This window comes from Loxodonta africana, chromosome 21 (assembly GCF_030014295.1).
Source record: "Loxodonta africana isolate mLoxAfr1 chromosome 21, mLoxAfr1.hap2, whole genome shotgun sequence".
In the NCBI taxonomy this organism is placed as follows: domain Eukaryota; kingdom Metazoa; phylum Chordata; class Mammalia; order Proboscidea; family Elephantidae; genus Loxodonta; species Loxodonta africana.
In genome coordinates this window covers 9243849-9269749 of record NC_087362.1, presented here as the reverse complement: position 1 = coordinate 9269749, position 25901 = coordinate 9243849, and the positions used below count along the sequence as shown (strand labels likewise).

Here is a 25901-nt window from a genome sequence, read left to right as displayed (position 1 = left end):
GAGGTCATGTATGAATGAGGGGTGCCGTGCAACTCTGAGAATGTTCTGGGCCCTGCAGCCCTTCCTCCCACCTATGCTACTTCTGGTTTATATACCAGCATTCAGTCTTAAACTTTCTTTGAGAAAGCAGGTATCCACTGCAAAATAAACACATACCTAATAAAGAAAACATTGGAAAACCATCATTCTTTGCCCTATTCTTAGTGTTTTCTGTGACTGTATTTCACTCACATTCTGGATTAGTATCTGAACACTTTATGTTGGCTGAGCTTTCCCATTCTAATATAAAGCCATCTCAACCTAAGTTGAAGTCTGAAAAGCCCAGTGCAGTGGCCTAAATCCTTGTGTTCCTTTCAATTACTAAAAACTTACTTAACTCCTTTCATGAAGCCCTTCCCTCCTTTTCCAGTTTACATTGATCACAGCACACTTTAAATTCCTATGCCATTTATTGTTGGCTCTTCATTATGTACTAGCTTATGAAGGTAAGTTTTGTTTCCTTTAGGAGAAACTTTCTGGCATTATTCTTTGTTTTTAATAAATATTTATTAGAGTTTACTATATGCCAGCGAGAGCCCTGGTGGTACAGTGTTTAAGCATTCAGCTGCTAACCAAAAGGTCAGCAGTTTGAACCCACCAGCTGTTCTTTGGAAACCCTATGGAGCAGTTCTACCCTGTCCTATAGGGTTGCTACAAGTCAGAATTGACTCGATGGCAACAGGTTTGGTTTGTTGTGGTTTATATGCCAGGTATTGGGAATACAAAGACAAAATAGAATACAGGCTCTCAAAGTGCTCATGGTTTAATGTGGGGAGTAAATAGACAATATCCCATGGTGAAAGTTCTGCAAAAAGGTATGTTTTTAGGAATGGCAATGAAAGTACAGAGGAGGAAACCTTTAAATCAGCTTGGGAAGAGCAAGGAAATCTTTCTGAAGGAGGTGACATTTGAGCCTAGATGGAAGGAAATAGGAATTCATCAAAGACAAGAGGTAGGAAGGGATTTCCCAGAAGAGAAAACAGCATGTGGGAAAGTACACAGGGAGGTGCAATGCCTGGTCAAACTGAATAAAGAGAGGATGCTTTGTTCTTATCAGAAGGTATATTCATATAAGAACTCAAGAAAAAGTTTAAACACAGAAAACATTCTCTGATGGTTACAAGGGTAGGAGGAAGAAAGAAGGAAATTCACTAACTAGGTAGCAGACGAGAATTATCTTAGGTGGAGGGAAGGACAACACACAATACAGGGGAAGTCAGCACAACTGGACTAAAACAAAAGCTAAGATGTTTCCTGAACACAACTGAACACTCTGAGGGACAGAGTAGCTGGGGCTGGGATCGGGGGACCTTGGTTTCAGGGGACGTCTAAGTCAATTGGCATAACAAAGTTTATTAAGAAAATGTTCTGCATCCCACTTTGGTCAGTAGCATCTGGGGTCTTAAAAGCATGCAAGTGGCCATCTAAGATGCATCAATTGGTCCCAACAAGTTGGAGCAAAGAATGAAGAACACAAAAGACACAAGGAAAATATTAGCCCAAGAGACAAAAGGGCCACATAAACCAGAGACTCCATCAGCCTGAGACCAGAAGAACTAGATGGTGCCCGGCTACCACCAATGATCACTCTGACAGGGAACACAACAGAGAGTCCCTGACAGAGCAGGAGAAAGTGTGGGGAGGAAGGCAAACTCACATAAAAAGACCAGGCTTCATGGTCTGACTGAGGCTGGAGGAACCCCCAAAGCCACGGCCTCCGGATGCTCTGTTAACCCAGAACTAAAACCAGTCCAGAAGCCCACTCTTCAGACAAAGATTAGACTGGACTATAAAACATAAAATAATACTTGTGAAGAGTGTGCTTCTTAGTTCAAGAAGATACATGAGACCAAAGGGGTGACTCCTGTCTGGAGGCAGGATGAGAAGGCAGGAAGGGACAGGAGCTGGCTGGATGGACACGGGAAACCCAGGGTGGAAAGGAGTGTGCTGTCACATTACAGGGATTGCAGCTAGTGTGACATAACAATATGTGTGTAAGTTTTTGTATGAGAAATTAACTTGAGCTATAAACTTCCACCTAAAGCACAATAAAAAAAAAAAAAAAAAGATCCACCCAGGTCTTTAGAAATTGTCTAGTTTGGAGATTTGCTGATAGTTGATTGCTAGTTGATGAGAAGTTAGTGTTGTTTGCAAAACAATTCTTGAGGTGAGTCTGAGGAAGCAAAGTTTTTTGAGGGGGTGGAGCAATAGGGCACTTGGAGAGCTGAGGAAAATGTGTGATGGGTTATTTTTGGTAGGATAACCTTGTTTGGGGAAGTGAGTTCTATTGCACAGCTGCCGTGTTCAAAAACATAATTTAAAAGGGTTTCTTTTTTTTACTACAACGAAAGAAGGACAACTCAGATTAGCTTAAACTAAAAAGGGAATTTATGGCTTATATAGCAACAGTGAATATATGAGTAATTCACAGAATTAACAGAAAAGCTTCAGGAACCGGACCCTCAAAGACCGGTACCCTGTAGGTGACCTCACCTGGAGTGTCCACAGATAGAACAAATAGAAAGTCTAAAGGCTTCCTGCCTAAACCTCATACCTCAAGCCTCATGATAGTAGGTTCTTTTCAGTTTCAGTAGAAGAGTGACATTCTGGAGAGCTTCCTGAAGTGTTTGTGCTCCATGACTGAAGAAGCAGAATAGACCTGAGGAACTAGCAATTGAATTCAAACCTTCCTTAAATGCTATGTGATTTTGCATAACTTTCTTTTAGTTTTATTAACATTTATATTGCTATCTTTTAGTGGTTATTTAGACACAGCAAAATTGTTCCCTGTGCTAGTAAAGTGTCTGAGAAACGCAGATACCGTAGGGTCAGTGTCCCCCTCTGTTGGTATTTTATCCCTTCAGTTTTTGAGAATAAAATCCCTCCCCATCACCCACTTGGAGTTTCTGCTTTAATATTACGGTTTAATCTCATAGTGTTTGTGATAACTGAGGACGTGAGGAGAGAAGAGAGGAGGGTACAGGAGTTGAAATTATCTTAACTTTGGTGACCAAGGAGGCCCTGGGGGGTGCAAATGGTTAACAAGCTCAGCTGCTAACCAAAAGGTTGGAGGTTGAAGTCCACCCAGAGGTGTCTCGGAAGAAAGGCTTGGTCATCTACGTCTGAAAAACCAGCCACTGAAAATCCTGTGGAGCACAGTTCTACTCTGACACACACGAGGGCGCCATCCGTCGCGACTCACCCCGCTGTGACTGTGCTTGTTTGGGTGACCAAAAGAAGAAAGGGAGCCTACAAAACAATGTCACAGAAACTAAGGTGGGACGTGATGGAGAGAATGAAATTCTACCAAGTCAGAGAGGATGAGGCTTGAGGAAAGGCCATTTTTTTTGACATCTGGGAAATCAAGACGATTTTCAAGAGAGCAGGTATAATAGAGGTATACAGGCAAAATTCATTCATTACACCTATATTTATGGAGTATTTATAAAATAGTATATTCCAGTGAGAGGAGACAGGTTTAAGAAAAACCTATATATACATATATGTATACGGTATCTAAGGGAGCCCTGGTGGCACAGTGGCTGCATGCTTAGCTGCTACCTGAAAGGTTGGCGATTCAAATCTACCAGCCACTCAGGGGGAGAAAGATGTGGCAGGCAATCTGCTTCCATAAAGATTACAGCCTAGGGAACCCCACAGGGCGGTTCTACTCTGCCCTGCAGGGCTCCTGTGAGTTGGAATCAACTCAATAGCAGTGGGTTATAAGGTGTCAGGCAATGATAAGGAGCCATCAGTCCTCTGAAGAAACATCAAGCAGAGTGAGGGGATAGATTGTAGTAGGAAAGGTTCATTCTAGAGAGGGTGGTTGGTGAGGTCCCTGAGAGGGAGATATCTGAAAAGACCTGATGAGTGGGGAAGATCTCGGGTGGGGGAGAAATACTGAAGAAAGTAGCACAGAAAGCACAAAGCCCCTGAAATGTTCACGTAGGACGAAGAAGAAAAGTGGGACGGATCACAGCAGGATAAGTGAGGGGTAGAGGAATTGCTCTTCCTGGCAAGGCCTCATTGGCCATGGAGAGGAATTTTGCTTTTATTTTCAGCGTAATGGAAAACTGTTCCAGTGTCGTGAGCAGGCGTGAGATATCTGATTTAAAAAGATGGTTCTGGCTGATGTGGGGGAATTGACTCTACGTGAGGTAAGCTGAGACGCCGTTGGAAGGCTTTGAGCAGAGGAGTGGCATGATCTGACCTGTGTTTTGTGAGGATCATTTGGGCTACTGTGTGGAAAAGAGACTAGTGTGACTAGGGTGAAGCAGTGACATCGAGCCTCTCAGCAAAAGTCCAGACGGTAAATGAGGGTGGCTTGGAGGACAGAGGGAACGGTAAAAAATGGGTGAATTTAGGATATTTTTAGAAGGCAGGGTAGGAATAAGGCCTGAAACTTACAGAGTTTATGGGCTTTCTTTATGAAAAAGAATTAACTGCTCTGACAGGGAACACAACAGAGAGTCCCTGATGGAACAGGAGAAAAGTGGGGTGCAGAACTCAAATTCTAGTAAAAAGACCAGACTTAATGGTCTGACTGAGACTACAGGTACCCCAGAAGACATGGCCCCTAGACTGAAACCATTCCCAAAGCCAACTCTTCAGACAAAGATTAGACTGGACTATAAGACATAAAATTATACTCATGATGAGAGTGCTTCTTAGCTCAAGTAGATACATGAGACTAAACGGGCAGCTCCTGTCAGGAGGCAAGATGAGAAGGCAAAAAGGGACAGGAGCTGGTTGAATGGACACAGGAAATCCGGGGTGGAAAGGAAGAGTGTGCTGTCACATTATAGGAGAGCTACTAGGGTCACATGATAATGTGTGCATAAATTTTTCTGTGAGACACTAACTTGAACTATAAACTTTCACCTAAAGTACAATTAAAAAAAAGAGAGAGAGAGAGAAATGCAAATCAAAACCACAATGGGATACCATCTCACCCTGGCATTACTGGCATGAATCAAAAACACAGAAAGTAACAAACATTGGAGAGGCTGCAGGGAGTTTGGAACTCCTATGCACTGCTGGTAGGAACGCAAAATAGTACTACCACCTCAGAAAATGGTGTGGTGCTTCCTTGGAAAGCTAGAACTAGAAACACCATATGATCGAGCAATCCCACTCCCAGGAATATGTCCTAGAGAAATAAGAGCCATCACATGAATAGACATATGAACACCCATGTTCACTGCAGCATTGTTCACAATAGCAAAAAGATGGAAACAATCTAAATGCCCTTCCACAGATGAAGAGATAATACAAACTATGGTACATACATACAATGGAGTACTACGCAATGATAAAGAACAATGATGTATCTGCAAAGCATCTCACAACATGGATGAATCTGGAGGGCATTATACTGAGTGAAATAAATCAATCACAAAAGGACAAATATTGCATGAGGCCACTACTATAAAAATTCATGAAAAGGTTTACACACAAAAAGAAACAATCTTTAATGGTTACAAGGTTGGGGATGGAGAAACACTAAATAGACAATAGATAAGTGATAACTTTAGTGAAGGGTGAGACAGTACACAATACTGGGGAAGCCAGCACAACTTGTCCAAGGCAAGGTCATGGAAGCTCCATAGACACATCCAAACTCCCTGAGGGACTGAATTACTGGGCTGAGGACTGTGGGGACCATGTTTTCAGGGAACACCTAGCTCAATTGGTATAACATAGTTTACGAAGAAAATGTTCTACATTCTACCTTGGTGAGTAGTGTCTGGGGTCTTAAAAGTCTGAGTGGCCATGTGAGATACTCCACTAGTCTCACCCCTTTAGGAGCAAGGGAAAATGAAGAAAACTAAAGATACGAGGGAAAGATTAGTCTGAAGGACTAATGGACCACAACTACCACAGCCTCCACCAGGCTGAGTCAGTACAACTAGATGGTGCCTGGCTACCACCACTGACTGCTCTGACAGGGATCACAATAGAGGGTTCCGGACAGAGTTGGAGAAAAATGTAGAACACAATTCTAACTGACAAAGACCAGACTTACTGGCCTGACAGAGACTGGAGAAACCCCAAGAGTATGGCCCCCGGACACCCTTTAGCTCAGTAACAAAGTTACTCCTGAGGTTCACCCTTCATCCAAAGATTAGACAGGCCCATAAAAAAAAAAAAAAAAAAATGAGACTAAAGGGGCACACGAGCCTACAGGGAAGGACTAGAAGGCAGGAGGAGCCAGGAAAGCTGGTAATAGGGAACACAATGTTGAGAAGGGAGAGTGTTGACACGTCATGGGGTTGTTAACCAACATCATAAAACAACGTGTACTAATGGTTTAATGAGAAGCTAGTTTGTTGTGTAAGCCTTCGTCTAAAGTACAATTCAAAAAAAAAAAAAAGGAAGGTCTTAAAAAAAAAATTATGAATACAAAGTTAGGGTCTAATGTGAATATTGGAATGCAAAGAGAAATCACGACAAAGTACAATTTTTAAATACCAAAAGATTCAGAGAAATAAGATATTGTTATTTATTATTATTAGTTAACTGCCTGATACACTGTATGATTGCTTTCCTATATGTTCTGGCTGCTTGATCCCTGACTGCCTTGTCATATGACCGCCAACAATATTAGTTTTTTTTTATAGCTTCATCTTTGGGTTTTACAATTGGCTGTTGATAATGGCACGTTTCTAACTGCTCTGATAATATTTGCTCAAGCAATACTTCTTGTCTGTAAGGAAGCCCTTAGAGCAGTGGTTCTCAGACTTTTAAGTGATTCAGAATCTCCTGGTGGGCTCATTAAGACACAGATTGCTGGGCCTAACACCCAGAGTTTCTGATTCAGTATCTGCATTTCTGACAAGCTCCCAGGTGATGCTCATGCTGCCGGCTTGGGGACTGTACTTTGAGAACCATTGCCTGAGGGAACCTCAGCCCTCTCATCTCCTTCTGACTTCCCACCTTGATCAGACAGTTTCTGGATTGGGCCTGGGGTGGTGCATGGGTTGAGTGATTTTGAAGCCTGGGTCATAATGGCCCATGAGCAAGGAATGGAGCTGCATCTATTGTTCAGATCCTCTCCTCGAAGGTCCCTGGATGGCACAAACAGTTTGCCCTCTGCTGGTAATCAAAAGGTTGGCAGTTCGAACCTACCCAGCAACACTGTGAAAGAAACAAGACTGGTAATCTGCTTCCGTAAAGATTTGTCAAGAAAACCCTGGAGAGCAGTTTTACTCTGTAACACGTGGGGTTTCCCAAGTCACCAATCAACAACAGATCCCCTCCTCAAGGTTAAAGAGTCCACGTTTAGTGAGGTCATCAGGACACATCGTCCTTGGCCACTGAGCAGATGTGAGGTGGTGCTGGCAGCCTGCAGGCTCTCCTAGGACCTCAGGACAGAGTTTCATCATGGACAGCGTGCTCAGCCTTCGCACATGGCTGGAGTTACTGCTTCCGTTCTCTTAGAGGAGAATCACCAAGCCATGCAAGGTGCCTGTGGGAGCTTAAGCTTCCTTGACTGCACGGTGAATTTGCCTCAGCAGCAGAGCCCACAGGAGTTGCTGATGGATCAGATGTGGGATGTGAGCTGTTAAGGACGACTACTAGGGTTTGGTTTGATGGATTGAGTGCACGGTGATGCCATTTATGGAGATGAGACAAACTAGGAGAGTTGCAGATTGGGGAGAAGAGGGGAAATCACAAATTTGGTTTGTATTAGTTTCCTGTGGTTGCCATAATTAATTACCACTGGCTTAAAACAGCACACATTCATTCTATCACAGTTTTGGAGGCCGGAAACTCAACACCAGTTTCACTGTGCTGAAATTAAGGCTTTAGCAGCACTGCTTCCTTTGGAGGCTCTGGACAAGAACCTGTTCCTTGCTGATTCCAACTTCTGATGGCTCCAGGCATTCCATGACTTGTGGCCTCATCACTGCAGCCTCTTGCCTCCTTGGTCATGTTGCCTTCTCTTCAGTGTGTATCAAATTTCCCTCTGCCTCTGTCTTATAAGGACACTTGTGGTTGGCCCACCCAGGTAATCCAGGGTAACCTCCCCATGTCAAGATCCTTAACTTGATTACATCTACAAAGACTCTTTTTCCTTATAAGGTAGCATTTACAGGGTCCCAACATTCTGACCTGATATCTTGGGGTAGCCACTCTTCAGCCTACGACAGACACGTTAAGTTTGAGATTCTTGTTACACATCCAGGTGGAGATTGGAAAGGATTCCTTAGTGGGTGATTCAAGAGTGGAAAGAATGTTTCCAAAGCCTCCATGTGTAATAATAAACCTCCCCTTATGATTCATGAAATCTCTACAGCAGGAGAAAATAGTGAAAAGTTGGAGCAGATTCAAAATGTGAAGGTCAGTTAAATTGTTGCGTTTATTTAATTATGAATAAATGCATACTGCCTTTTAGAGAGAGAGCCTGGTGGCACAGTGGTTAAGGCACTCGGCTGCTAACTGAAAGGTCAGTGGTTCAAATACACCAGCCACTTGGTGGGAGAAAGATGTGGCAGTCTGCTTCCATAAAGATTTACAGCCTTGGAAACCCTATGGGGCAGCTCTACCCTGTCCTATAGGGTTGCTGTTGTTACCGCAAATTGCGGGTTCGAGCCGCCTGCTGCAAAGCCAATACTGAGACAAGAGGAGGTAAGCAGTAAGAAGGCTTTATTGAATACCAGTATTCAAGAGACAGAGGGGGTTAAATTTCTCCCAAATTCTGTCTGCCCTAAAGGGTTGATGGGAGGGTTTCATAGGGGGAAGATCAGGGTTACCTAATGTGTTGAGCACGTAGTCCACAGATGGTATTATACATCACAAAACAACTACAAAACTCTGTAAAACTAAAGATAAACACATCAGGCACCTGGACTCTAATCAGTATATTTATAACAGGCTGAAAAACTCTCATAAGAATCTCTCGGCTTGTGGAGCTGTTTTGCCAAGTCCACTGTGGCTGAGATAGGGAGCAAGAAAGAAAGCCTTCCTGTCGGTTTGTAGGCTGAGGGCCATTTCTCAAGAGAACAAAGAAAGAAGAAGAGAGACCAAGGCCACAGGAGCTGAGAGAGCTCCGCACCCCTTTGGAAGAGACCAGTGCAGCTGGTGCAATTAAAAAATGTTTAGAGATACTTAGAGCATCGCTATGGCGTTAGTCATGTCAAGCTCTCAATCACCTGTTTTGAACAGGGGAAAACATGTTGTAAGGTATTAGGGTGTTCGTTATGTTTAAGAGCGAACAGGCTGCTCAGCTATATTTTGAACAGAGCCTGCACCATGTTTCAAGGACTAGAGATTAATCACAGCTTATACAACGATACTAAAACAAATGAGAAAATATATTCTCCCTAATATTAAAACACTAAAGAAAAAGCATTTTTGCTACTTCATTATGAGTCAGAATCTACCCGACGGCAGTGCGTTTGGTTTGGAGCCTCTCGGAGTGAGTTAGCAGAGGGCAGGGATTAAGCCAGACAAGCAAAGTTTATAGAAAGTCTGGTGTTCTACAGGAATAAGAAATACTAGGTGGCATTAGAAGTCCAAGTAAGTAAGTAACGATAAAAGAATCATAATGAGATGCATCTTACTTTCAGATTTTCTCGTGCTATTCAGAATGTGTAAGAACAAGAAAATTGTAACAATGCTAATGATTAATTTTTAAATTATTTTCCAGCAAGGTGCCAACGAGAAATACCGTCATCAGCTGGCCATGTAGCAGGATGGACGTTTTGGACTCGGTGGCTAGGAAAGCTGAAGAGCAGTGGGCATGCGGGGTCTGTACACTAATCAACAAGCCTTCTGCTAAGGCATGCGATGCTTGCTTGACTTCAAGGCCCAACGGTAAGACTGAATTTCAGTTTCGAGTTCCTTCCACTTCTAAGAGGGGAGCCCTGGTGGCATAGCGGTTAAGAGCTTGTCTGCTAACCAGAAGGCTGGCAGTTTGAATCCACCAGCTGCTCCTTGGAAACCCTATGGGACAGTTCTACTCCATCCTATAGAATCACTAGGAGTCGGAATCGACTCGACAGCAACAGGTTCATTTCTAAGGAGGCTAATTATACAAAGTCAGGTACATATCGCTCTATTCTGACAGTCAGTAATTAAGTAAAACGCTTTCTTTCTGAGAGGTTTAAAGGAGTTGCCAGCCTTCGCATGTAAACCATGCTGATATGCTGTTGAGTACTTTTTTAACAAGGAGGGAAAACATGCTTGTGCTAAAACAGTATGTGCCTTTGTATCTCAAAAAACGGAGATGATCACATCTGTTCTCTACTGTTTCTAATGAATTATTCAATAAAGCTTTGTTTTATGCAGATTTCAGCAACTTTCAAGTTTGTTATTCAGTCTGAGTGTTTCATAAATTGAAAGGGAGGATTCCTCTAAGAATATCTTGCAGGTGGAATAGAAAAATGCTGAATTTTTTTCTCTTCTTTATCCTTCCTACCCCTTGTTATTAAAATCTTTACCCAGACAATTGTACTGATTTCATTGAAATCCTTCAAAATAACTCTTTATGGCTCACAATTTCATGCGTTCAGAGAATGTAAAACCTCGGAGGAAACCTGTGATTAAGAACCATCGCATTGATGCTGCTTCTATTGTGTTCTCAAAGTGTTCTTTCTTTCTTCAATTAGAGATAAGAAAGTGCACTCTTGACTGATGGACGCTGCATTGTGTTAGCTGTCATATTGTGTTTTGTTCCCTGGGCCAGAAAGGCGGGCATCGCCCCTGGTACAGCTTTGCTGGTAGCAGAAAGGATGGCGCCCGCTATTTCTGTCCCTCCCTCTTCAGGATCATCAGCAGAGAGAGCCCTGGCAAAGCCACAGCCTTAGGTTTCCACGTTCATTTGAACATTCTGAAATGCCTTTGCACATCTCATTCACCTATTTCCATACCTTTTCTGTGTATGAAAGACATACGCAATTATAATTTAGAATATGTTATAATACAGAGTCCAAAATCTTGTAACACTTGGTTGAAGGTGTATGTTTAAGAAACGTTGTCTGCGTAATTCACCATTACTTACGGGTAGTAATCTTTAAATGCTTAAACATAATACAAAGCAAATACAAACCTTTGTTAAACCCATCTCGGGGTCCCCATAAGTCACTCCAAGAAGGTGGCTGATTCTGAAATCCGTACGCTAACTTGGTGTAGTGTAGTAAGTGTCTTACATAAGAAGGTGTTCTAAATAGTTAACACAGTCTATGTACAGGAATATTGCAGAATTACTTTTCTCTCCTTTCAGATTCAGTACTTAAGGACGAAGAAAACTCTATTGCTTTTAGCAACTTAGTGAAGTATCCTTGTAATAACTTCGGAAAACCAAATACAGAAGTGAAGATCAACAGAAAAACTGCCTTTGGGACTGCAACCCTTGTCTTGACCGATTTTAGCAATAAATCCAGTACTTTGGAAGGAAAAAAAAGCCAAAACCAGATACTAGATGGGGAATTTCATACCTCTGCTCCCACTGGCTTTTGCTTTGGTGATACACAGCACCCTTCCGAGGAGAGAACAAACTATGTAACTCAGCTGTCTAGCAAAGTAAACATATCACCTACGGTCGGCCCTCGGTCTAAATTATTTAGTCCAGCACATAAAAAATTGAAAACAGTCCACTCATCACCAGATCTGAAAAGTCGTAAGCCAGGATTTTCAAACAGGTATGATGCTTCTAATCTTGGTCTTCAAGGTATCTACACTGCGCTTTAAGAAGATAGAAAAATCACGCATTATTAATGAGGACTTTGAATTGATTTTGGTAATGTAAATCAAACCCTGAAAGACCATTTTATAGTAACTTGCCTTCCTTCCTTAAAGAAGGGAAGAAATCAAAAAACTACTTTCCTACATCTATAAAGTTTTTTTTTTTTGTCTTTTTTGTCTGACTATAACCATATACGTGCTTCATATAGAATAGTTGGAAAGTATTGCAAAGTATAAAGATAAAATTTAAATCTCCCACAGTCATACTGATTATCAGTCAGCACTGTCAGCATTGTTTTATATTTCCTTCCAAGGAAAGGTAATTCTTCCAAAACGAAACTGTCCTTCATCAAAGTTAATAAGTCTCAAACCATCCGCAAGAGGGAGTCCCCACGTGGTATAACGGTTAACAATCTCAACCGCTGACCTAAGGGTTGGCGTTTTGAGTCCACCCAGAGGAACGCTGGAAGAAAGGCCTGGCAATCTACTTCTGAAAAATCAGCCACTGAAAACCATATGGGGCACAGTTCTACTCTGACACAGAAGGGGTCGCCGTGAGTCAGTATCCACTCGATGGCAACCGGTTACCCTAAAGAGGGATCTAAGTTACCTTTAGTGACATGTGGGATGGTGTTCTCTATTTCAACCAAAAAGACCCAAGTAGCGTGCATCCTACTTTTATACTTAAGTTACAAACTTGTAATTCCAGTTAATAAATACTACTTGACCAGATACGTTTTATGAGACTTCCAGCTGTATGTCCAGGGGAAGACCCCCCATTGCTGTCACCAGAGTTACAGAAATTTTAATAACCAACATCATCCGTTGTTGTTCCTTACTGCCTGTTGGCAGCTCCTGAACCAATCTTCAGTGGACGCTTCTGCCCCTGCCTTGTTTAGCCCTTTGATTTGAGCTTCCTAACTTCACAGCTTGATATTATGCCTCCATCAGAGAAAGGCCTTCCTCCACTACTTACTTTCCCTAGCTGCTTGGGTATTTTGTTTGCTTGTTTTTTCATTTCTTCAGAAAGCAGGTGCTATGTATCCAGCACTGTTTAATGAAGACGATATAACATGTGAAGGCAAGGGTCTTCATCCCATTTATGAATGTCTTTTCTTGCCAGTGGGAAACAAGCAGAGAAGGAGTTACTGTGGGTGGCCTGTGAAATAATCTCAGGGTTCTGAGTGTTGCCCTTCCTCCGATTGACTGTGCCTTTGCTGATGGTAAGGTGTCCCCCCCGGCAGTGGGATGAGCGGCCAGCTGGTGTGCACTCACAGACCAACCTCTGGGAATCCTTAAAGCTTATTCCATGACTGCTGGGTGGCTTTTGGTCAATGGATGCGTTTGTCTCAGGTTTGCCATTCCCATTCTAAATTGTTGTTGTTAGGTGCTGTCAAGACGGTTCCAATTCATAGCAACCCTAGGTACAACAGAACTAAACACTACCTGGTCCTGCACCACCCTCACAGTTGTTATGCTTGAGCCCATTGTTGCAGCCACTGTGGTAGTCCATCTCGTTGAGGGTCTTCCTCTTTTTCACTGACCCTCTGCTTTACAAAGCATGATGTCCTTCTCCAGCAACTGGTCCCTCCTGATAATACGTCCAAAGTACGTGAGATGAAGTCTCAACATCCTCACTTCTAAGGAGCATTCTGGCTGTGCTTCTTCTAAGTCAGATTTGTACCTTCTGCAGGCAATGCAGGGTTATTCACTATTCTTCACCAACACCATAATTCAAAGGCAGCAATTCTTCTTTGGTCTTATTCATTATCCAGCTTTTGCATGCATATGAGGCAGTTGAAAACATCATGGCTTGGGTCAGGCACACATTAGTCCTTAAAGTGACATCTTTGCTTTTTAATACTTCAAAGAGGTCTTTTGCAGCAGATTTTCCCAATGCAATACATTGTTTGATTTCTTGACTGCTGCTTCTATGGGCATTGATTGTGGATCCAAGTAAAATGAAATCCTTAACAACTTCAATCTTTTCTCCATTTATCATGATGTTGCTTAGTGGTCCAATTGTGAGGACTGTCATTTTCTTTAGGTTGAAATGTAATCCATACTGAAGGCTGTGGTCTTTGATCTTCATCAGTAAGTGCTTCAAGTCCTCTTCACTTTCTGCAAGCAAGGTTGGGTGATCTGCATATGGCAAGTTGTTAATGAGTCTTCCTCCGATCCTGATGCCCCATACTTCTTCATATAGTCCAGCTTCTTGGATTATATGTTCAGCATACAGTTTGAACAAGTATGGTGAAAGGATACAACCCTGACTTTAAACCATGCAGGATCCCCTTGTTCTGTTCGAATGACTGCCTCTCGGTCTGCATACAGGTTCCACGTGAACACAATTAAGTGGTCTGGAATTCCCATTCTTCGCAGTGTTATCCATAATTTGTTATGATCCACACACTCATGCATTTGCATAGTCAATAAAACACAGGTAAACATCCTTCTGGTATTCTCTGCTTTCAGCCAGGATCCATCTAACATCAGCAATGATATCCTTCCTTCCATGTCCTTTTCTGAATCTGGCTTGAATTTTTGGCAGTTTCCTGTCGATATACTGCTGCAACCATTTTTAAATGATCTTCATTGAAACTCTACTTGCATATGGTATTGATGATATTCTTTGATATTTAAGCATTGTGTTGGGTCACCTTTCTCTGACGTGGATACAAATATAGATCTCTCCCACTTGGTTGGCCAAGCAGCTGTCTGCCGTATTTCTTGCCATAGACAAGCGAGTGCTTCCAATGTTGCATCCATTTGTTAAAACATCTCAATTTGTACCCTGTCAATTCCTGTAGCCTTGTTTTTCACCATTCCTCCTTCAGTACCACCAGTTCTTGATCATATGCTACCTCTGAAATAGTTGACCCTCATCCAATTCTTTTTGGTACAGTGACTCTGTGTATTTCTTCCATCTTTGATGCTTCCTGCATCATTCAATATTTTCCCAGTAGAATTCTTCAATATTCCAACTTGAGGCTTGAATTTTTTCTTCAGTTCTTTCAGCATGAGGAATGCCAAGCATGTTCTTCTCTTTTGGTTTTCTAACTCCAGGTCTTTGCACATTTCATTATACTTTGTCTTCTTGAGCCACTCTTTGAAAACTTCAGTTCTTTTACGTCATCATTTCTTCCATTCCCTTTAGCTATTCTACATTCAAGAGCAACTTTCAGAGTCTCTTCTGACATCCATTTTGGTCTTTTCTTTCTTTCCTGTCTTTTTAATGACCTTTTGCTTTCTTCATATATGATGTCCTTGATGTCATCCCACAACTTATCTGGTCTTTGATCACTGGTGTTCAACGCATCAAATCTGTTTTTGAAATGGTCTCTAAATTCAGGTGGGATATACTGAAGGTCATACTTTGGCTCTCGTGGACTTAATTTTCTTCAGCTTCAGTTTGAACTTGCATATAAGCAACCAATGGTCTGTTCCACAGTTAGCCCCTAGCTTTGTTCTGACTGATGATATTGAGCTTATCCATTGTCTCTTTCACAAACGTAGTAGCTTTGGCTCCTGTGTATTCCTTCTGGCAAAGTCTATGTGTCTAGTCACCACTTATGTTGTTCAAAAAATATATTTGCAGTGAATAAGTCATTGTTCTTGCAAAATTCTATCATGTGATCTCTGGCATCATTTCTATCACCAAGACCATATTTTCCAACTCTGGATCCTTCTTCTTTGTTTTCAGCTTTCACATTCCAATCACTGGGAATCTCGACAGCATGTTTGCCCAGTTTCAGACTGCAGACTTTGGTAAAAATCTTCAGTTAAAAAAACTCCAAATTACTATCAGTTAAGATGGCTCCTTGGGCCAGTTCACCCTTGACGGTTTTTTAAAAATACTTTGTCCATGATTATTTATGATAACTTGTCTAACTTTGGTCCAGAATGCTCAGAAATGACAGAGTTTTGGATTAAACTATGGGTGCCAAACTTCTGATTGACTTAATGAATACACCCCCTCTTCAATGTAACCATAATTAACGCCTCTTGATGAGAGCTCACATACGAGTTAGCTCAGAGTGTCTGGGCTGGCAGGCTACCCTGGGGTAGAAATCAGTTTTGAACAGTCTCTTCTGTTCTCTGGCTTAAGTAAAAAGAAGTAGAAGTGATCATTTTAAAATATTGTGGCATTTGTTGTACCCAGATGAAATATCTTGGCATATTTTTATTTCCTTAGTGCTTTGTAGAAAATCCCAGACAATATAAGTAATGAATTAGGGATTCAAAAAAAAAACATTAACGTAACCTTAAATTTAAATGATTTTTTCATAAGCCATTAGTAATAGGATCGTACGATTAATCACAGTGCACGGCGTTACTTCGAAATGCTGTGGCCTGCCTACGTGTTAATATAACACCAGACGGAGACCCTACAATCAATCAAGATCAACCAGCAGAATGAATGTCAAGTGATGAAATAAATTCACCCAGCAGCCCTTCCGCACCCCGCTACTTTGCAAGGAATAAATTGCAAATTACTGTCATTTATTTCATTTTTCTCCTTGCCTGGCAGCTACGGTGTTCATCTTGTGGACAAGATACCTAGCAGAAGTTCACAACATGGTAACAGTATTATAGCAGGTGGTCCACTCGTGGAACGTTTAGCCAGTTTATTTTTTCTTTAATAATTTGTTCTCTTACTTGCTGATCACATCACCCCATGATGCACCAGCCCTCGCTGCTATATTGATGAGACATATTTTGGAACTGGTTTTGAGATACTTGAATTTTATCCAGCTACTCGGTTTTTTTAACTCGGTTATAAATTGGATGGTTGCACCCATTTTTAAGCAGTTAAGAATCACAGTCCTAGAAACAGCTTTAAGTCTTTGATACAATCATTGTAATCACTGAGCGCAACGCACAGTGATGGATTTTCAGAGAGTACGTTTGTTTTATGTTGGAATTTTTCCTGAATGGACTTCAGGGCTCACTTACGTGAAGGAAGTGAAACTGACAAAGTTGCTAACCTTCTCCCCTGGCTGCTGCCACCCGGGGTGGTGAAGGCTGCCTGAGTCACCGGAGCAGGGGCTGGCACCTTGCGCTTGCTCCCGGCCCACCTGCTGCAGCTTTCAGTCACTGAGGATTTCAGAGCCACTGGAACCGTCCAGAATGAGTCAATTTACCTCTGTTTTAGTCTTCAGAATACCGCTAGACTGCAAAATCTACATTCCATGAGCGTGATTAATTCAAAAAATTCAGGCAAGATTTTCGTTGTAATGAATCACCCTATTTGTAAAATAAGTTAAACCATAGTAGTTGACCAAAAAAAATAATAATACTCGTTTTAAAATTATAAACCCGTGCTTGGTCGTGTCGTCCTTCTTGATAATAACTTTTATTGTATCACTTAATTTTTTTTTTTAATTTATAAGGATTTATTGAGAATCTACTGTGCTTCGAGCGTTGTTCTTGGTTCCAACGACCTCTGTATCAGGCAAGCAAACTATGCCCAACAGATCCAAGTCCAGCCCCTCCCTGTTTTAGTAGATAGAAGGTTATCGGGACCCACCCATACCCATTCGTTTACATATTTCTATGGCTGATTTTCACGCTACCACAGCAGAGCGAGTACTGGCCAGCCTAGAGTGTTCACTGCCTGGAAAAGCTTATTGACCTCTGCTCTAGTAACACCGCTTTATAACCTAGTATGAATACTCAAAACGATGGTTCTGTGTATCAGAATAAGTCAGACTCTTCTGTATACCAAATTTACCTAAGACAATGCTCTGCTACATTTTAGAAAGTTTTTGTGAAATGATTAAAACAAAGAGGAACCCAGATATCTTCAATAATCAGAATGTTTCATTATCCTGGATAATGTTTGCTATCATAAAATGAAGATTAGTTGTGCATATTTAGAACTGACGTGATGACAGGTGGCGTCAGTATCTTGGCTACGTTAACTCAGTGCTTTGCAAAGATAATGTGTCTGAGTCACCTGGGAATCTTGTTAACACGCAGATTCTAGTTCTGTAGGCAACCTGGTGGATGATTCTGTATTCCCAGGGCTTCGAGCCGGTTCGTTCCGCTCCGAACCCCTGCTGAGAATTTTCCTTTCCACCCCAGATATTCTGAATCGGAATCTACATTTTAACAAGTGGTATAATAAATTGAATCTACATTTTAACAAGCTCCTTCTTCCGTATAACAAATTTTGAGAACCACTACTGTACTAGTGGTCCTCAGAGCTGGCCCCTAACTAGTGTGTTAGCGTCACCTGGGCACACGTTAGAAATGTTCATTCTCAGCAGGGGTTGGAATCAGGTAGAACCAGTTAGAAGCCCTGTGTATTTCTAACGAGTTCCCAGGTGATGCTGTTGCTTCTGGTCAGCGACTCATAGTTTGAGTATCAAGGGTGAGATTATATATATGTATTAAGATACTTGGTTCTCAGATACTCAGAGTGACCAGAAACATCAGTGTGTGTGTGTACATATATGTATAGCAAGAGAGAGAGAGAAAGCCCTGGTGTGCAATGGTTAAGCACTCTGCCGTTTACCGAAAGGTTGGCAGTTCTAGCCCACCAGTGGTTCCATGGGAGAAAAGACCCTGTGAAAGATTACAGCATAGGAAGCTGTACGGGGCAGTTCTACTCTGTCATATAGGATCCCCACGAGTGGCACACAACAAAGATATATATACTTTGTTTTGTTTTGTTTTACCCAAGGAAGAAATGGAGTGAAAGACAGAAATGAGGGAAGACACTGGGGCCTTTCCTTCCCACCTTAGTCCCACCTCCCCCAGAAAGGCTTTAGTAGTAAGGGACTCTGAGCGTCTCCCTGCAGATGTGGTGCCCTGGAGATCTCCAGGTTGAAGCAAGTGGATGAGGAAACGCTTAACTAATAGTTATCTAAGACACCGTCTTTAAAATAATATATAAAACCATGTTTGCATGTGTGTGTTTGTTTTAAAAGGAAAGTGTCATGTTATTCATTTCTGTTAGTATCCTTATAACTTCTTTTCTCCTTCTCCTTTAAAAATTAAAAAACTGAAACTTTTTATGACCCACTTGCTTTAATTTGAAATCCCTGGCTTCTCTATAACCAGCCAGACAACTAGTTTCTCTGGAGGTTGTTGATAGTTGCCACTGAGTTGGCTCTACCTCACGGCAAACCTCTGTACAACAGAACAAAGCACTGCCGGGCCCTGTGCCCTCTTCACGGTCACTGGGACGCTCCAGACCCTTGTGGCAACTGTATTTTGAGTGCCTTCCAGCCTAGGGGGCTCCTCTTCCAGCACTGTATTGGACAACGTTCTGTTCTGGCCCATAGGGTTTTCACTGGCTAATTTTCAGAAGTAAATCGCCAGGCTTTTCTTCCTACTCTGCCTTAGTCTGAAAACTGTACTGAAACTGGTCCAGCATGGGTGACCCTGCTGGTATTTGAGATACCGATGGCATAGCTTCCAACATCATAGCAACCTGCAGCCCACCAAAGCACAACGCACCGGCAGGCAGGTGGTGGTCTCTTGAAGTTCAAGTCTTAATATCCCCTCTTATGGTGGAGGGGAGGAACGTTGTGTAAGGGAGGGATGGTTGTGGTATTCCCGTAATTCTAAAATACACGCCATTCCACCTACATCCTGCCCAGTGAAAAGGGTACCAACAAAACAGTTGCTGCTGAAATATTTAACTATTAATGATTTTCTTAGCAATGCCTACAGCTGCTTTCACTTTACAAACGGCTGCTCTACCAGCAGGCTCAGAAACTATCCTCGCAATGTTTCAATCCCTTGCAGTTCTTCAAGCAAAGTATTTAAACATCTGCTGCAGAAATGAGTTTTAAACCAATTCCAATGTCATCCTAAATAAAAGATCTTATATTATGAACATCTCAGTTATGCTGACTTGAGACATTCTTATAGGAAAAATACATGAAAAATGTAGTTTACAAAGTGAGAAAAAGGGAAATGATTTTCACGTATTTTTTTTTTAATTTTTAAGAATGTTATTTTATTTCTTAGACATTTACCCCAAAAAGAGAAAGGATGAACTGTTTTATCATTGAAATTTTTTTTTAAAAAGGGATATTAGATGGAGGGACTTCTGATTTTAATTAATATGAGCAGTTTTTCTCTTCAATGGGTTCACTATAAGACAAACTGCTCTAATGACAGTATTTAAATATGCAAAATACTAAAAATAACAGTGGAAGTTTTTTTCAAAGAGAAAATTCAGCTTATACAGCTACAGACGAGCAGCGTGTGGCCTTTGTACACTGTATACAGGAATGACCTCCAGCTACTCTTGATCCTAGTCACGGGGCAGAATAAAGCTTCCCTCCTAGCTTTACAAAATACACATTTCTGCTCTGCCAGGCAGCCTGCATCTTGCTGAAATATGATTGCTACTATTATAGTGGCCTTGGTCAAAGAAAAGCATCGAAGATTGCCTTTAAAGTGGACAGTAGAGAGTGATCTCTTTGGCCTTGTCAGAGCCATTGATGAGAGCATACTACCAGTGAGAAAATAATTAGAGAAGATTGTAGCTCTAGTTATGTTTGGAGGGGTAGCTGGACTTGAGAATATTTTAAAGGAACTGAAAGTGGCTACACTGTTATGTTGATCCTTGACCAAGGGAAGAACTGAATATCTCAAATGAAAACCAAGAAATTGTAGCCAGTTGATGTACTAGATGGACAACTCAGTTGTTTTTATTCTTTAAAAATTTAAACTAGGTGCTTTAGGCATGTAGGATTCTTTGGAAGTAAATTAGAATTACCTGAGAAAACAAAGAATTAAAGACCCATAGTGGTTTGTGTGTTTGCCTAAAGTTGACCATGGTCCACTTTTTGCTATAATCTCTTTGTGCAAGCAAAATTCTAATGTGTGAGGATGGGGTGGTGTGGATGATCCCTTTAGCACTATTTTGCTGTAGTTTATTTTGTAACTTGTCATTACAGTGAACTTCAAATTCACGGGACAGATGGTACTTGGGCGTTGAACGCTGGCAGTCCTCGCTGCAGTAAACACAACCGTCTCTGCGTTCTCCGAGTTGTGAGGAAGGATGGCGAAAACAAGGGCAGGCAGTTTTATGCGTGTCCTCTACCTAGAGAAGCACAATGTGGATTTTTTGAAGTACGTATAAGATTTGTCAACCTTAGAAACCCATTGCCATTGAGTTGATGACTCATAACAACCTTATAACCCGCTGCCGTCAAGTCGATTCTGACGCATAGTGACCCTATGAGAGAGAAGAATAACGCCATAGGGTTTCCAAGGCTGCAGTCTTTATGGACGCAGACCACCACATCTTTCTCCCGCAAAGCGGTTGGCGGGTTCCCACCGGCAACCTTTTGGTTTGCAGCTGAGCCCTTAACCACCGCACCACCAGGGCTCCTTTTGTCAACCTCACCACAGTGTAATTGAATACTCTGGCTAAAATGTAACAAATAGCCATCTTTTCCCAGTTTTACCTTTAAGCTTTAAATAGCCATATTGATATTCATTCTAAAAAGACCGAATGATGAATAACTTAAAATTTAAAGTACTTCATAAAAAAAAAAAAATTAATAAAATCCTATTTGTAACCACAAGTGTAGAAGTGTTGCCCTCGGTTTGTAGAGACAGAAAGGTATTGAAGCACCTGGCCCATGTGGCTAATAACCCAAAATAAGAGCTTGCTCCTGCTGACACCAGTGCTACACCCAAACCCTCAGTTTATGTATTGATAGAGGTGCGGGAGACAAATAATCTACATCCTTTGATTTACAATCAACTTAAGCAAGTCCGATTGCACACGCTTGACGTAAATAAAAGAAATGGCCCAATAATGATTTAGTGATAGGCAATTCTTCATGCCTTCCCAATCTATGGGTGTATTCTTGAAAATGAGTGTGGGATAGGAAGCAAGAATGTGGGGTCCCTTTAGTCAGCGTGGAGCCCTGGTGGCACAGTGGTTAAGAGCTACGGCAAGCCACGCTCCTAACCAAAAGATGTCAGCAGTTCAAAGCTGCCAGCCACTCCTTGGAAACCCTATGGGCAGTTCTCCCCTGTCCTATAGGGTCGCTATAAGTGGGAATCGACTCGATGGAAATGGAGTTAGCCCACTTCCTACCTTTCTCAGAGTGTGAGCATCACCAGGCTGACTGTGATTCCAGTGGTTAAAGAGGCGTGTTTTTCCAACTGCTTCATCGGGTGCTTAATTGAGAAAAAGAAAATATTGACCTGTTCAAAAGCTGGAACAAAATTTCCGGTTAGGCTTGTTGAGAGATAAAATATCTTTCTGCAACCTGGTGCCTTCCTAAGGAATTTCCTCTGGAAAAATTGATGTTGGTTTTAGATCTTAACCCTTGCACAAGATGTGACACTACCCTACTGAGCTCACCAGTCTCCTCTCCAAGGAGCTTTTATAGATGGAAAGGATGTTATCAGCAGTAGTGCTGAAATCACAGCCTGCTTCACACCGCTTTTGAGGCCAAACTGAGTAAGAACGACATGATGGAATCTGCCTAATTTAGTCTGGTTAAGTCTGCATTGGATCCTTTCTTTTCCTAAGAGACGAAGGAAGTTTAGTGTTAGAGTCACGGCAAATCTTTGATCTTATTTTAACTAAAACAGAGCTGTAGCAGGGCCACTGGCGATTGCATTACATCAGGATTCTGTTAGCGTTCAACTGTTCTTAATGGAGTGAAGGAACTTCTATACGTATGCCTGTAAGACAAAGGGAAGCTCAGAGTGAGGGCAATTTTCTGTGTGATTCATCCAGATTTGGCAGGGATGCTTCTTCCAGGATATAAGCTTTTTTAAGGGCAGCCACTAATGGTTGACGTCTGTTTTACAATGTCAAATTAATGGCAACAACAGTGAAGACAATCTGGCACTAATCAAATGAGCCCAGGCTGAGCCTGTACCTCATGCTAACTTCCATATCAGCATTACAGTCTTGTCTTCTTTTTTCCCTAGTGGGCAGATCTGTCCTTCCCATTCTGCAACCATGGCAAACGCTCCATCATGAGAACAGTGCTGAAGATTGGACCTAATAACGGAAGGAATTTTTTTGTGTGTCCCCTTGGGAAGGAAAAACAGTGCAATTTTTTCCAGTGGGCAGAAAATGGGCCAGGAATAAAAATTATTCCAGGATGCTAATATTTTTTTCTTGTGTAAATTAACCGGCATTGAACCTCTTTAAGCTGTGTATAATGTTTAGTGCATAAAAAAAAAAAATTTTTTTTTTTTTTTATCTTTTCATCCTGTGGCTACATTAATTTTTTAATCTTGATGAGTGCTGCGTTTCATCAAATGTACAGTGTATTCCACTTAGAATGTATATTTTATATATTTAGTGATGAAACAGTATTTTCAGTATGCTCTTAATCTCTTGTAACTTGGAGGGAAGCAATTTTTTTTTTTTAAGAGAGGAATATACAATATAATAAAATAATATGGTATTCTGTCTGGTCCCTGGGTGACACAAACAGTTTGCACTCGACTACTAAATGTTGGCAGTTCAGAAACACTCAGCGGCACTGTGAAAGAAAGGCCTGGTGACCTGCTCCTGTAAAGATTACAGCCAAGAAAACCCTATGGAGCAGTTCTACTCTGTAACACACGGGGTCACCGTGAGTCGGAGTCGATTCAACAGCAACAAGTTATTCCATCTGTAATAAATACTTTTCTCAGTTACTACCACTATGCTTTTTAATTTATGATTAAAAGTATTTCTTGTTTTCTCAAATAAAGTTTTAAAAATGAGATCTTCAAAAAAGAAAAGAGTATTTTCTTTTTTTGTTCCATTCACCAAGCATTAAGTTCCTGTTAGACAACAGGCACATGCTAAATATTTGTATAACTTCAAGTACAGTCTCATGGAAAGCTGTAGGAATTTAGAATATAAAAGTTTTAACACTTAAGAACAAAAGTTGTCTGTGTATGTGTGTAGTCTATTAGAGTTAATATGGAACCACTTCACATAAAATATAGAAAACTTGCAATCATGTATGTCCTTTCACTCTCCCTGTCCTTTGTATCTACTTATGTTATAAAACTCAAGACAATGTGTGTAATATAGAATTTGTCCTCGATTCCTGCAAATCATCATAAAGCAATTCAAGGATCAATTGTGAATTCTCTTAAAACCAATGAAAAGGTGGAAAATTTCAGCAAAGAAATAGAAATTATGAAAAATGAAAAGTATACAGCTGAAAAATATAGTCAAAGTAAAAAAACTCGTTGATTGGCCTCCATAGTAGAGTGTATATGGCAGAGAACAGAATTAGTAAATTTGAAAACAGATCAAAAAAATTTACTCAACCTGAACAACAGAGAATATAGACTGAAAAAAATAAAAATAAAATGAACAGAGCAGTAACAATCTGTGGGACAATAATATTCTAACATTTGTATCATCAGAGTCCAGAAGGAGAGGAAAGAGTATTGGATTAAAAATGTATTCAAGGAAATAATGGTTGAAAACTTCCAATTTTGGTGAAAGACAAACCTACAGATTCAAAAAGCTGAATGAACCCCAAATGGGACAAACCCAAAGAAATCCATACCAAGACACATCATAATTAAACTTGAAATCTGAAGATAAAAAAAAATCTTAAAAACAGCCTGAGACAAAAGATGTGCTATCTATAAAGAAACACTAATTCTAATGACAGTGAATTTCTTAGCTGAAACCATGGAAGCCAGAAGGAAGTGGCACAATGCTTTTTAAGCGCTGAAAGAGAAAGCAAAGGAATTATGTTTGGGGAATAATAGGGAAGTAAAGATGAAGGGAAACTAAGAGAATTTGTTGCTAGGAGATTTACCCTTCAAGAATAACTAAAGGAAGCGCTCCCAACTAAAAATGATAAAAGATGAAAGAACAACAGAATGCATAAAAATGGAAGTAAAGACATAATATTTACCTTATGAGTTTTTTTAATCACATATATATTTGCAGCAAAAGATATAACATTACCTAATATAGTGTTTAATGTATGCAGATGAAATATTTAAGACAATTATACTTAAACAATTGTTAGTTGCCACAGAGTCATTTCTGACTCATGACGACCCCACGTGTGCAGAGTAGAACTCTGTTCCATAGAATTTTCAAGGCTGTGACCTTTAGGAAGCAGATCTCTAGGCCTATCTTCTGAGGCACTGATATGTGGGTTCAAACCACCAACCTATTGGCTAGTAGTCAAAATAAATATAAATTGTCCTAATACACAAATTAAAAGACAGAGATTGACAGACTGGAAAGAAAAAATGGCCCAACTATATGCTGTCTACAAGAAATACATTTCAAAGCTTAACAACATAGACAGGTTGAAAGTAAAAGGATGGCAAAAGTTATAACATGCAAACATTAAAAAAAGCAGGAATGATTACATTTAATATTTGATAAAGCAGACTTCAGAGCAACAAAAATTACTAGGAAAAAGGATACAATAAAAGGATCAATCCACCAAGAAGACCTAGTAACCCTAACTTTATCTACACCAGACAACCAAGCTTTGAAATATATGAAGCAAAAACTGATAGAGCTAAAAAGAGAAATAGAAAAAGCTACGATTATAGTTTTGGACTTCAACACCCCACTCTCAACAACTGAAAGAACAAGTGGACAAAAAATCAGTGAGAATATAGAAGAACTGAACGCCATTACCAAACCATAGGATCTTATTAACCTTTATAAAACACTCCACCCAACAACAGCAGAATACAGACTCTTATCAGGCACCCACTGGGATTATTTCTTGATCCTTGATCGTACTAGTCAATCTCAGGCTGGCAGAAGGGCTTTGCTCAGGGTAGTCACTTGGGGACTCAGGCGGAAAGCTTCATCACACCTACTGCTTTCCATGATCACTGCCTTGAGGGGTGGGTACACCTGCTCTAAACGCTTCTGGCTGGAAGTTATACACTCGCTTCTCGTATTTCGTTGACCACAGGAGGTTGTATTTCTTCAAACGAGATGGGGAAGAGCAACCCCGCTCTGTGCCCTGAAGGAGAACTGAAGTGTGATGAACAACTCTATTGACTCCTACAGCAACAGAACCAGGATTGAACCAGGGTGGTCTGACTGCAGAGCCTGAGCCCGTATCTATTAATCACTATGCTGAACATTTGGAAGATGCTATGAGGTCTGCTGCTATTCATCTTTTTGGGTTTTATCTGCCTATTTTCCGTTATTTCAAACCAATATCACAAGAAGATAAAGT

At 41.0% G+C, this 25901-nt stretch overlaps 1 protein-coding gene across 1 annotated transcript in view; it reads left to right on the top strand.

Annotated features, from left to right (window-relative positions):
* Positions 1-22883, top strand: part of NEIL3 (nei like DNA glycosylase 3) — a 67738-nt gene extending 44855 nt beyond the window's left edge. The window contains exons 8-11 of the mRNA XM_064274162.1: positions 9692-9858; positions 11267-11684; positions 20649-20823; positions 22651-22883. Coding sequence (XP_064130232.1) covers positions 9692-9858; positions 11267-11684; positions 20649-20823; positions 22651-22833 — 943 coding nt within the window. The 3' untranslated portion in view covers positions 22834-22883. The remainder of the gene's footprint in view (positions 1-9691; positions 9859-11266; positions 11685-20648; positions 20824-22650) is intronic.
* The last annotated feature ends 3018 nt before the right edge of the window (positions 22884-25901 follow it).